Below are 13,318 nucleotides of genomic sequence, written 5' to 3'. Positions count from 1 at the left end.
AAAATTTAATGATATAACTGAAAACAAAGGTGTTTTCTTGTCTAAGATAGTTGTAACTCTGCATAGCCAAGTATCATAGCATAGCTGATAGGTTCCCAAGTCAAGTTTTGCTGCACTTGGTTTCAGGGAGGGAAAATAGAAAAGCTGTTATCCTGACCCCTAGCTCCCCCAACCTTAGAGCTACAGAAACTTTCAGTATGAGTCTGGATGTCTCAAGCCACAACAGAAAATGTCCACCCTAATGACCCCTGCTTTTTTTTTTCCCCTGAGGATAAAGTACACTTTTTTGGGTCACTTCTGAAGAGCTAAAGGAGTATTAAGTGTCTTTTATAAGTACTGCCTTTTACTATTAGCTATCCACTTGGGATTAGTGAATAGATAAGTACATATGATATAGTTCAGAGCTGACAAAACAATAGGGTGCCTGCAGCCTCAGCAGAAGTTACTACGGACTCAGGGTCTACCCCCAACAAAAATACGGATTTATTATTCCCTTTACACAGGCATAATCACTTAGGAACAAATATATTCATTTGTATACTTAAAACACTTCACATTTCAGTCTAATAGTTTCAGGTAAGAGTCATGCCATAGATCCACAGATATAGAACATATACAAGTTCATTTACCTAACTCCAGTCTCTAGATAAAACACTGTTAATAAAAAAGATATGACCTTCATCTGAAATCTTTTTCTTTCTGCCTTCAGCATATCCTTTAAGGTTTTCTTTAGTGTCGGTTTGCTGACTGAAAATTCTTCAGGTTTGTTTTAAAATGTCTTTATTTTACCGTTGTCTAGAGATTTTCACTGGATGTATAATTTTAGTTGCCAAATGTTTTCCTTCTCACACTAAATATCTGATTTCACTGTTGGCTTCCACTCTTTCATTGAGAAGCTGGCTGTCAGTCTAACTGACAATATTGTCTCCCTGCTTTTTTATTTTTTATTGAACTTTAAGTTCTGGGGTACATGTGCAGAACTTGCAGGACTGTTGAATAGGTACACACATGCCATGGTGGTTTGCTGTCTCCATCCCCCCGTCACCTATATCAGGCATTTCTCCCAATGTTATCCTTCCCCAACCTCCACACCCCAGCTATTCTTCCCATACCCCCCCAAGCTCCAACAGACACCAGTGTGTGATGTTCCCCTCCGTGTCCATGTGTTCTCATTGTTCAACACCCACTTATGAGTGAGAACATGTGGTGTTTGGTTTTCTGTTCTTGTGTCAGTTTACTGAGAATGATGGTTTCCAGATTCATCCATGTCCTGCCAAGGACATAAATTCATCCTGTTTTATGGCTACATAGTATTCCATGGTGTCTATGTGCCAAGTTTTCTTTATTCAGTCTATCACTGATGGGCATTTGGGTTGATTCTAGGTCTTTGCTATTGTAAACAGTGCCGCAGTGAACATACCTGTGCATGTGTCTTTATAACAGAACAATTTATAATCCTTTGGGTATATACCCAGTAATAGGATTGCTGGGTCAAATGGTATTTCTAGTTCCAGACCCTTGAGGAATTGCCACACTGTCTTCCACAATGGTTGAACTAATTTACACTCCCACCAACAGTATAAAAGTGTTCCTATTTCTGCACATGCTCCCCAGCATCTGTTGTCTCCAGATTTTTAAATGATCGCCATTTTAACTGGCATGAGATGGTATATCTCAATGTAGTTTTGATTTGCATTTCTCTAGTGACCAGTGATGATGAGCATTTTTTCTTTTTTTTTTTTTTTTCCGCATAAATGTCTTCTTTTGAAAAGTGTTTATATCCTTTGTCCACTTTTTGATGGGGTTGTTTTTTTCTTGTAAATCTGCTTTAGTTATCTGTAGATTCTGGATATTAGCCCTTTGTCAGATGGGTAGCTTGAGAAAATTTTTTTCCATTCCATTGGTTGCCAGTTCACTGTAATGACTGTTGTGCAGAAGCTCTGGAGTTTAATTAGATCCATTTGACTATTTTGGCGCTTGCAGCCATTGCTTTTGGTGTTTTAGTCATGAAGTCCTGGCCTATGCCTATGTCCTGGGGCAGGGAAGGAAAAAAAGGAATCTCTCTGGGGGGGAAGAGACAGTCTCTTCAATAAATGGTGTTGGGAACACTGGATATCCACATGCAGAAGAAAGAAGTTGCGTCTTTATCTCACACTATATACAACAATCAACTCAAAATGATTAGAAACTTAAACATAAGACTAAAAACTATAAAACTACCAGAAAACATAAAAGTTCCACGATGATGGTCTGGAAAATGTTTTGGCTACAACCACCCAAAAGCAAAAATAGACAAGCATGAATGCATCAAACCATCAATATAAAGCTTCTGCACAACAAAGGAAACAACAGAGAGAAGAGACAACATATGGATTGGGAGAAAATATTCAAATTATACATCAGTTAGGGTGTTAACCAAAATCTATAAACAATTCCAACACCAAAACAACAAGAAAATAGCCCACTTAAGAAATGAGCAAAGACCTGCATACGCATTTCTCAAAAAAAGACATACGAATAACAAACAGGTATATGAAAAATTGCTCAACATCATTAATCATCAGGGAAGTTTGAATTAAAACCACAATGAGATATCACCTCACACCTGCTAGAATTTCTATCATCAAAAAGACAAATGACATCTGTGAAATACGGCATGTTAAAAAATGATGAAAGATAACAAGCGTTGGCAAGAATGTGGAGAAAAGGGAACCCTTGTAACACTGTTGGTGGGAAAGTAAATCGGTACAGCCCTTATGGAAAATAATATGGAGGTCCTCAAAAAACTAAATATAGAATGGCAATATGACCTAGCTATCACACTTCTGGGCATTGAATCCCACTTCAATTTCAAAAGAGTAGCTGAAATTAGGACACTGAAAAAACATGTGCACTCTTTTATTCATTGCATTATTCATAATAGCAAAGATAAGAAATCAACCTAAGTGCCTATCAACAAGTGAATGGATAAGAAAATGTGGTATACCGCTGATTCTTGAAAAACAAAGGTTTGAAATGTGAGGATCCACTTATATGTAAATTTTCTTCCTCTTCTGCCACTCCAGAGAAAGACCAACCCCACCTGTTTCTTCTCCTTCTCACCCTACTCAATGTGAAGATAATGAGAATGAAGATCTTTATGATTCACTTCATCGAATGAATTGTAAATATATTTTCTCTAGTGATTTTCTTAATATTTCTTTTCTCTAGCTTATTTCATTGGAAAAATACAGTACATAGTGTGTGTTAATCAACTGATGTTATTGGTAAGATTTCCAGTCAACAGTAGGCTATTAGTAGTTAAGCTGTGGGGTCTGGGAATCAAATTACACCTAAATTTTCAACGAAGTGGAGGGTCAGTGCCCCTTTCCTCCACGTCGTTCGAGGTTAAACTGTATATAAATAATGGAATACTATTCAGCTTTACATGAACCTGGAGGACATTATGCTAAGTAAAATAAACCATACAAAGAAAGAAATGCTGCATGATCTCACTTATATGAGGAATCTTAAAAAGCTGAACTTAGAGAAATGGAGAATAGAATGGTAGTTGCCAGAGGTGGGGGATGGGAGTGGGAGGATGCCGAAATGTTGGTCCAAGGCTCCAAAGTTTCAGCTAATTAGATTTAAAAAAAAAAAAAAAGTTTTGAGATGTATTACATAGCAGAGTGACTGTAGTTAATAATAATGTAATGGATATTTCAATACCGTTAAGAGAATATGATTTTAAATGTTCCCACTACAAAAAGAATCTGTATGTGAGATGACAGATATGCTCAGTCATATGACCTTGAGAGAGATAATTTAGGGTATTTGGTAGAAGTCTGCTGCAGGAATGGGGTCCTCAAGGATAACTTCGGCTAGAACAGTGCAGAAAGGAAATATGGAGTTGAAGCCCTCACACAGAGTCCCTACTGGGGCACCACCTAGTGGAGCTGTGAGAAGAGGGCCACCATCCACCAGATCCCAAAATGATATATCCACTGACAGCTTGAATCATGGGGGCAGGTCTTTCCCATGCTATTCTCATGATATTAGTGAATAAGTCTCGTGAGATCTGATGGTTTTAAAAAGGGAACACAAGCTCTCTTGTCTACTGCCATATGAGACATGCCTTTTACCTTCTGCCATAATTGTGAGGCCTCTTCAGCGACAACTGTGAGTCCAATAAACCTCTTTTTTTTTTTTGTAAACGCCCAGTCTTGGGTATGTCTTTATTAGCAGCATGAAAACAGACTAATACACTCTCTCTGTATTTTAGCTATTTTTAGCAATTTTACTATGTTGCAAGGTGTGACCATCCTACCACTGGCAGGGGTCATAGGATCAGATACCAGAGGCTTTAATCCAGCCCTCAGTTAGATTTACAGAAGGATATAGGATAGAATTGAGCACAGAGTATCTTAAAACTCTGAAGGAGGCCAAACAATCATTCCCCCACATACACAAAGAGTGCTCACTATTGCCAGAGACAGTTGAGGTGCATGTAGTTTACCTCAATCCACAGATGTGTCCTGGTTTCCTGCCAATCTTACACTACTCAATTTTCATAGATGTAGGGCCCTTATGCCAATTCAGAGTTCTCTCACTCAGTCCAGGTGTGATGCCACAGATAAGTTTTCATAGTAAATTTAAGAGATATTTAGTTCCTTGCATATAACATTCCATGTTTCTCTTAACTCAGGATATTTATAAAGAAATAGTGCTATAAGAAGTCAGACCCAAGGTCAGATTTTCAGACAGGCCTATGTCTGTTAAAAGTCTAAGTATGACATTCTATGTTCAATCACATTGTAGATTTCTAGTGGTTCCTTCTCTGCAGTTGAAAGGCTTACTGAATCTCTGCCTTGGTATCATAGGTCAACTGAAGTTCTCAACAATAATCCCTTCTAATATTTGCTCTAGCTGCATTATTTCTCTTGTCTCCTTGTAGGTCACCTATTGAATATGTTATAGGTTCTTACTTGATCCTTTATCTGATATCTGTACTTTTTCATCATTTTGTCTTCCCATGCTTCTGTATGTGTATTTTCTCCTAATTTACCTATCAGTTCATTAATTCTTATTTTTACTTTGTCTTCCATTCAATACATCCACTAATTCTTAATTTTTGTAATTTTTTTCAACTCTAGGATTTTCATTCTAAAAATTGTTTCCAGTTCGCAGTTAAAATTTTCAGTCTTGTCTTTCATGTTGTAAGCACAGTTACTTTCAAGCTGTCTGGTAACTCCAATGTTTAGAGCTGCTGTGACTCTAAATATTGGAGTTATCAGACAATATTATTTTCTATAGCCTGTTGTTTATGCTGGTTTAATTCATGCTGTCTTATCTTTTACTATGTCTATTTCTTATTGTACCGTAGTTATTGTAGTTACAAAACTGAAAAAAAATAAATTAAGCCCTTAGATCAGGAGTCACCAAACTGCGGCCCCCTGAGGCCATTTATCCGGCCCCCCGCCACACTTCAGGAAAGGGTACCTCTTTCATTGGTGGTCAGTGAGAGGAGCACAGTATGTGGCGGCCCTCCAACGGTCTGAGGGACAGTGAACTGGCTCCCTGTGTAAAAAGTCTGGGGACGCCTGCCTTAGATGATCTTATCTTTGTTCAGAGAGGATTTAAGTTTGCATCCTGTGGATATTACCAATCAAGGGTCACCTCAATTCAATTTCAGAGATTGATATGAAGTTTAGATGCAATCGCTATGAAGGCTTATCTTCTATTGGTTTCCCCTATACTATATCCATTTGGGGACTTAAAACAAAGCAGTCACCCATACAATGACAGGCACTGAGCTCCAGTCCCTGCAACCCTGTCAAGCTAGTATAAGTGCTTTCACCCACCCCACCAAAACTGACAAATGCTCACAGGGGAAAAGCAGATTCAAAAGCCATAATCTGAATCTGGTCATTCTCTCCTGTATTTGTGTGCTTTCCAATGCTCTCAAATAGGTTTTTGTTTTTAAAATACGTCTATTTGGTCCTACTTTTCTAATTTTACTTGGAGGAAGGGTTGGTTCAAATTTTCTAGTATGTCAATTAGCAAAACTGGAAATGGACCCACGGAACTTTAAATAAGACAGCAATAGAATATATCTAATTAAACTGAAACTATATCTGAAATTTGAATTTTAAAATTACGTATCAGGTCAGAATTTCTTTGTCAAAAATAAAACCAACTAAGCATGTAAAAAGCTATTTTAAAAATACAATACTAACAAGATAGTAACAAAAATTAGTTTTTCATATAACTTATGGAAAACCCTACACTTTAAAACATAATAGTAAAGTTTAAGGCAACTTCTCTTTATACAACCCAGTAGTATAACTTTCTCATCAAGAAACTAAACATGCTTAAATGTTTGTATATAAATGTATTTTATAGAGAGCAATTCTACTTTGAAATAGTGTTTAATTAGAGGAACATATAGGCCACTCTCCTTTATCTAGATCAATTCTTTTTCTTCCTATTAACATACCAGCTCAGCTTAACGTTTACCAAGCATATACTGCACATAATCAATAAAGAAGATGAGACAGAATGTGTATTTTGGAGGAATTTCCAGTCTTATAGAAGAGATATAAAGAGACAATATGATAATGGTTATAACTGAGATATGCACTAGATGCTACGGGTCACAGAGGGACAAAATGACACCACGACATTGCTCTATTACTGTGCATTTCAATCACTGCCTAAAAATGACTATTGTCTTTGACACATTATAAACTTAAAAAAAAAAAGCACATACCACATACCAATTTATATTTTAAAATTTAATTAAACCCTGTGTATTCATAATGCATAATATGAGACTCCAAGGTAAAAAAAAAAAAAGCTGATATGAAAACTTACCCCATCTGGTAGTGCCCTCCAGCACACAGCACTAACAAATTCATTTGTATCATCTTCTTTTCGGTCTTTGTCCAGAACACTTTTGACTGTATCAAACTTAAAAGTTAGCAAAGTCTTAGAAAGTCCTTTATAGTACAGGTAGAGAGAGTTATTCTCACTTCCTGAAAATAAACAATAATAATATTTTAGAATAGGAAAACTTGGAATTAGAACATCACATTCCAATAGTAATTATCATCCAAAGTTTTAGGTCAAAGATCTTTTATGGTCAAATTTGAAAGGCTAGATCACAGGACTAATTAGAAATTATGTAAGAAAAGGATTCTTGAACAAAAGCTATACTTTACTAATCTAAAGAAACAATCAGTATTAAATGATATAACAACATTGGTAATTCTAAGGCTGAAATTACCCTATAAAATCGTTTATAAGGTTGGTGCAAGAGTAATTGTGGCTTTTGTCATTACTTTTAATTACTTTTGCACCAACCTAATAATAAGCCTATAGTAGAATCAGAAATATGTTATTACAACAAGGATCTTAAATTACATTTAGGAAAATTTCCATTTAGAGAGGTAAAAGGAAGTGGCAGCACTTACATAGGCAAATTTTAACAGCATACACAATTTATTTCCATTTCTCAGTATAGGAATTATTCTATTAATGGTCTATGAACTGTAATTTTGAGCCATCTATTAAGATAGGATAATTGTTGCAGATATTTGCTTTGGCATTCTCATACATACTTGGAGAAAGTAAACTGTGCTGAATAAAGGCCAAGTCATTTAAAAGTAATGATCAAGCTCATATATTCAACGCATTAGACATATCAGAGCCTTCAAATATCAAATTTCGTTTTTCTATTTCTTATTTAAATTTGTATAAATTATCAACAATAAAAGTCCTAGAATAACAAATCAATGCTAAGCAAATAGATTACTTCATGAAGAGAACAGCAGATAGGGAGAAATGAATATCAAGTTTAGAAGACATATAATGTCTCCAAGATTAGAAATATTATTAACATAACTTAATCTTTTCTGTCTCCTAAACAATATCTAAAGAATTATGTTATAATGGAGAATGACCGTAAAACAGTTAAAAATTTTATGTTATTTCAGGTGTTCAGGGTTTGTACACAATAAAAAAGAGAAGGACTAATGCTCTTCTAGTACTACACGAGGAAAATCAATAGTGCTGGGGCATCAAGCCTATTATACTATCTTCTGAGTGCACAGAACTTTTCCTTAGTATTTAGTCTATTTCCATTGAGTTGAATTTCAAATACCTGTTAAAAAAAGTTCCTGGAAACGATGGTTTCACTTACCGCAAGCTATATAATCTCCATTGGAAGCCAGGCCTACAAAGTTTTTTTCATTGATATGACCCTTGAAGGAACGTAGGCAGTATGGTTTCCCTACATTCCACAGTTTTAGCTGACTGTCTGTTGAGCTGAGGAAAAATACGAAGAGTAAGAACACAGTCAGAATTTCTTGTCACAAAACTCATCACTGCTAATTAGAAGCAATGCAGTTTGCTCCAGAGCCAGACTGAGTTAGAATGTTCATCTGCTAACTGGGCATGGTGGCCCACACTTGTAATCCCAACACTTTGGGAGGCCAATGCAGGTAGATCACCTGAGGTCAAGAGTTTGAGCCCAGTCTGGCCAATATGGTGAAACCCTGTCTCTACTAAAAATGCAAAAATTAGCCAGGCGTAGTGGAATGCACCTGTAGTTCCAGCTACTGGAGAGGCTGAGGCAGGAGAATCACTTGAATCCAGGAGGCAGAGGTTGCAGTGAGCCGGGACAGAACCACTGCACTCCAGCCTGGGTGACAAAGTAAGACTCTGTCCCAGAAAAAAAAAAAAAAAATTCTTTTTAACATATTTAAAACTCACCATGAAATCACAGAGAAATGAACATGTCAGTGTAAAAGCCAACCAAGTGATATTTAAAACCAAAAATAACTCTATGACTATACTGCAAGTAGATAAAATATGTAATAACATATTAGTTGACTTTAATAAATAAAATACTTCTTATTCCATTGCATCAACTATGTTGTTTATCTCTTCTTGAGAAGCAATAGCTAAAATCGAATCTGAAGTTCAAAGGCAATTAAACATATGAAGATTAGATAAGGGGAGAGGGTATATAAATAACTAGTATCTTCGGATTTTATTCACAAATTACATATAAAAGTGTGTAATACAGACCAGAACCCAAACGCTTTTAATTGGACAAGACATACAAAATCTACTATTTAAGAAAAAGTACATATGCTCCAATATTATAGTTTACATACAGCCTCAGTGACATTACAAACTAGTAAGTTAAGTACAGAGCTCTGTATTAAGCTCAATCTCTGAGTAGAGTAATACTCACGCAGAGACAATTTCCTCACCACTCACAAACTTTGCATAAGAGACTGCTTTTCGGTGTCCTTTGAATACCATGATTGGCTGTTTAGTGTTACGAAGATCATAGTAGTGGACACAGTGATCTAAAACAAAAGAAAATTAGACAAATGTAGTAAATACAGAAATGGAAAGTAAAGTTAATTTTAACTGGTTGTTTTTTTCATTAAAAGTTTCATATATAATGCCTAATCTCTAACAGCCAGAAAACTGAGGAAAAGAAATCCTTTTCATAAATAAGACTGGCTCTAAAAAGAGAGTAACAAGGGTTCAAAATAACAGACAACTTAAAAATCAATCTTTATGTTTTAATGGCTTCATTAAAAAATGTTAATATAAACATTGGGACATCTGGCTAAACATTAATCTTATTTCCCAAATGTGCCTTAAAAAAACCATTATTTAGATACATTTTGTATATAATAAAATACACATGCTGAAAATATTGTATGAAGTTCAACAATCTTTACTAAATTTTACCAGCAGTTCAACCATCACCATAAATCAGTTTTAGAAGATTTTTGCACTCCAATAAGATCACTCATTTGCCATCTACCATCACAGGCAACCTCTATTCCTGTCTGTCTCTATAAATCCTTTATATAAATAATATATTATGTAGCTTCTGTGTATAGCTTCTTACATGTTGCATAATGTTCTGATATGAGGTTCAACTATTTTTCAACATGTGTTAGCAGCTCTTTTTTATTGCTGAATAGTATCCACCATGTGGATGTACCACATTTTGTCAATCAACTCACCAGGTGATGGACATTTGTTTCCATTTTTTGATTATTATGAATAATGCTGATACGAACAATCATGATTGTTTGTGTGGACGTTTTCATATCGCTTGGGTAGATACCAAGAAGAGTAGCTATTGGGCCATACGGTAATATTAAACTTTTAAGAAATGGACTGTTTACTGCATCATTCTTTATTGCCATCAGCAACACATGAGGGTTCCAGTTTATGTGAATTTTTAAAAATATCTGAATTCAAGACATTTCTCAGATGTATGTTTTGTAATTTTTTCAGACATTCTGTTGCTTTTGTTTATAATTGCTTAATGGTATATTTTAGAGAATAAAAGTTTTGAATCTTGGATGTGAAATTTCTTTTTACTAGACGACACTTTTCATCTTGCAAACAAGAAATATTTGACTAATCCAAGGTATTAAAGATATTCTATTTCTAAAATTATTTTAGTTCTTGCATCTAAGGCTGTGACATTACATTAAGTTTTATTAACACTATTTGTTGAACAGACTCTCCTTTACCGAATGAATTTCCTTGGCGCCTTTGCTGATAATGAATTCATGATAAACAAGGATTTACTTCTGGTTTATTAATTTTTTTTTTTTTTTTTTTTTTTGAGACGGAGTTTCGCTCCTTACCCAGGCTGGAGTGCAATGGCGCTATCTCGGCTCACCGCAAACTCCGCCTCCTGGGCTCAGGCAATTCTCCTGCCTCAGCCTCCTGAGTAGCTGGGATTACAGGCACGCGCCACCATACCCAGCTAGTTTTTTGTATTTTTAGTAGAGACGGGGTTTCACCATGTTGACCAGGATGGTCTCGATCTCTCGACCTCGTGATCCACCTGCCTCAGCCTCCCAAAGTGCTGGGATTACAGGCTTGAGCCACCGCGCCCGGCGATAACTCTAGCTTTTAAAGTTTTTAAATTGGGAAGAAATATTTTCCAACTCTGTTGTTCTTTTTCAAAATTGTTTAGGCTCCCCTGGTCTTTGGCATTTTCATATAAATTTTAGGATTTTTTGGCAAAAAAGCCTGATGAATTTTTGTTTAGACAGAGTCTCACTCTGTTGCCCAGACTGGAGTGCCGTGGAGCGATCTGATCACTGCAGCCTCTATCCTCCTGTGTTCAAAATTACCATTTTAGTCAATTGTCTTTCAACCCTTTTCCGGTTTAGAAAAAAAAAAGTGCAGCTTGCTGCCAGAGCTCATTTAATTTTACATGAACACACTCTTCAAGGCTATTGCAAATCTGACTGATTTTGAGTGTGAAAATAAAATATAAAACTGTCCTTGGAGTTATTTCTAAACAGAACTAACATCAGAATTGTCTGAATCATCAAAATTGTCTATTTTGAAAAAACTGGATTCATCAAATGCACCTCTGGCCAGAACCATTTGAGTACAATGTTAACATCACACATAAGAATGCTATGCTTTTTGGATTTGACATTTTAAGTGATCGATAGTATCTGTCAAATTTTCTCGATTTTCATTTGCGTAAATGTAAATACCATACTAAAAACAAAATGTTATAGATAGAATGATGTCTTTTGTTTCCAAAGTTGATATATTAGAGTGATGTGAAAATAATGATAAAAGCAAGATATTCTGTGGCAAAGTTAACTCAGGGTAAACAACTGCAGCCACAAGTGCCACCAGCAAGTATTCTCAGGACAGATTAGTAAAGGGTTAAATCAGAAGAAAAATTCTTTACAAAAATGCATCTAAACTATCTTTTTCATATACCGATATGATTATCTTAACTGGTTTTTATTACTTTATGGACTTACATTACAGTCTAGTATCCCTTTATTTTGGTCTGCAGAACTCACTAGTATTTCTTTTTATTTTTAAAGGTGATTTTATTTGGGTAGAGAAAAGAGAAGGAAAAGAAGGCTTCTCATGAAGAGTGTGGAAGGGGATTCCAGAGGGGAAATCCCAGAGGGAAAAGGGAGCTCCCACAATGTGGGAGGGGATTCCAGAGAGCTGGAAATCCCTAGTATTTCTTACAGGGTTAAGTCTCCTAACAAAGAACTCACTCAGTTTATCTGAGAGTATCTTAATTTCTCCTTCATTTTTGACGAACAGTTTTGCCGAACGTAAAATTCTTTATTGATAGTCTTTTCAATATTTTAAACATATCCCACTGCCTACTGGCAGTCATGATTTCTGATGAGAATTCAGCTGTTAATGAGTATTCCTGCTACTTGTTGAGCAACTTTTTGATTGCTGCTTCCAGATTCTCTCCCTGCCTTTCAATAGTTTCAATATGATGTGATTAGGTGTGCATCTTACCTATTTGGAGTTTACTGAGCTTCTTGGATGTGTGGATTGATGTTTTCCATCCAATATGAGAAAATACTGGCTATTATTTCTTCAAATATTTTCTACCCACCACCCCCTAACTTTTGGAAGTCTAAAAATAAAAATGTTGGCATGTTTGATGGTGTCGCCAGGTTTCTGATGTTCATTTCTTTCATTCTTTTTCTTTGTATTATTTACAATGGATAATCACAACTGACCTGTCTCCCAGTTTACTGATTCTTTCTTTTGACAGCTCAAATTTTCTCATTAATCTAACAAATTTTTCATGTTTAGTTATGATACTTTTTATCTCTGTTAATATTCTCTATTTGATTAACTATATTTGTCATATTTTCCTTTAACTCTTTGTGGTTTAATTACCTTTTGAATATATTTGTAATAGGTAATTTAAAGTCTCTGTTTAATAAGCCCTATATTTAGGATAATTTCCACTAAGAATTTCTGTTTATACCTTTATTGAAAAGTAGACATTTTGGAAAATATTATGTGGCAATTGTGGACTCAGATCTTCCTGGTTTTCTTCCAGCTCAGCTTTTTGCTATTGGTGGTGTTGCTGTTTGTGGTTTAGTGACTTCTCTGGGACTATATCTTGCAGTCTGTAATTCCTACTGCATAGAGCCACTGACAGCTTTAATGAGTTTTTAATTTATTTTTGTTTTAATTTTTAAGTCCAGCTAAGTAAGAGTTATTCCTAGATCAGCAACACTTGGTAGTAACAAGATTTCTTTAAATGCTTTGCATCATTATGTCTTCTACTCTCTGCCAAAGGGATCTGTGTGTATGTTGGCAAATGCTTTCAAAGCTTAAATCTGCCTTAGCCTTCACTTCCTGCTTACAAGGAGCCTCAAGGTCAGCAGAGATGAAGACTGGGAGTCTCTTCAGTTTTTCCTGGATATGCACACTACACCTTACACATGTGCATAGCATTCTACAACTAGGTACATGTCAGGGCTTCTTGACCACCACC

The 13,318-nt window shown here is 35.7% G+C and overlaps 1 protein-coding gene across 9 annotated transcripts in view; it reads right to left on the bottom strand.

Annotated features, from left to right (window-relative positions):
• COP1 (COP1 E3 ubiquitin ligase) overlaps positions 1-13,318 on the bottom strand; it is a 212,431-nt gene that overhangs the window by 31,377 nt on the left and 167,736 nt on the right. For all 9 annotated transcript variants that reach the window (XM_039460040.1, XM_039460044.2, XM_010336173.3 and 6 more), the window contains 3 exons: positions 9,239-9,356; positions 8,180-8,304; positions 6,853-7,013 (listed from right to left, as the gene is read on the bottom strand). In XM_039460040.1, the coding sequence (XP_039315974.1) occupies positions 6,853-7,013; positions 8,180-8,304; positions 9,239-9,356 (404 nt within the window). The remainder of the gene's footprint in view (positions 1-6,852; positions 7,014-8,179; positions 8,305-9,238; positions 9,357-13,318) is intronic.

This window comes from Saimiri boliviensis, chromosome 19 (genome assembly GCF_048565385.1).
Source record: "Saimiri boliviensis isolate mSaiBol1 chromosome 19, mSaiBol1.pri, whole genome shotgun sequence".
Taxonomy (NCBI): Eukaryota; Metazoa; Chordata; class Mammalia; order Primates; family Cebidae; genus Saimiri; species Saimiri boliviensis.
Note: the sequence above shows the minus strand (reverse complement) of the source record. Positions and strands in the feature narration are given on the sequence as shown.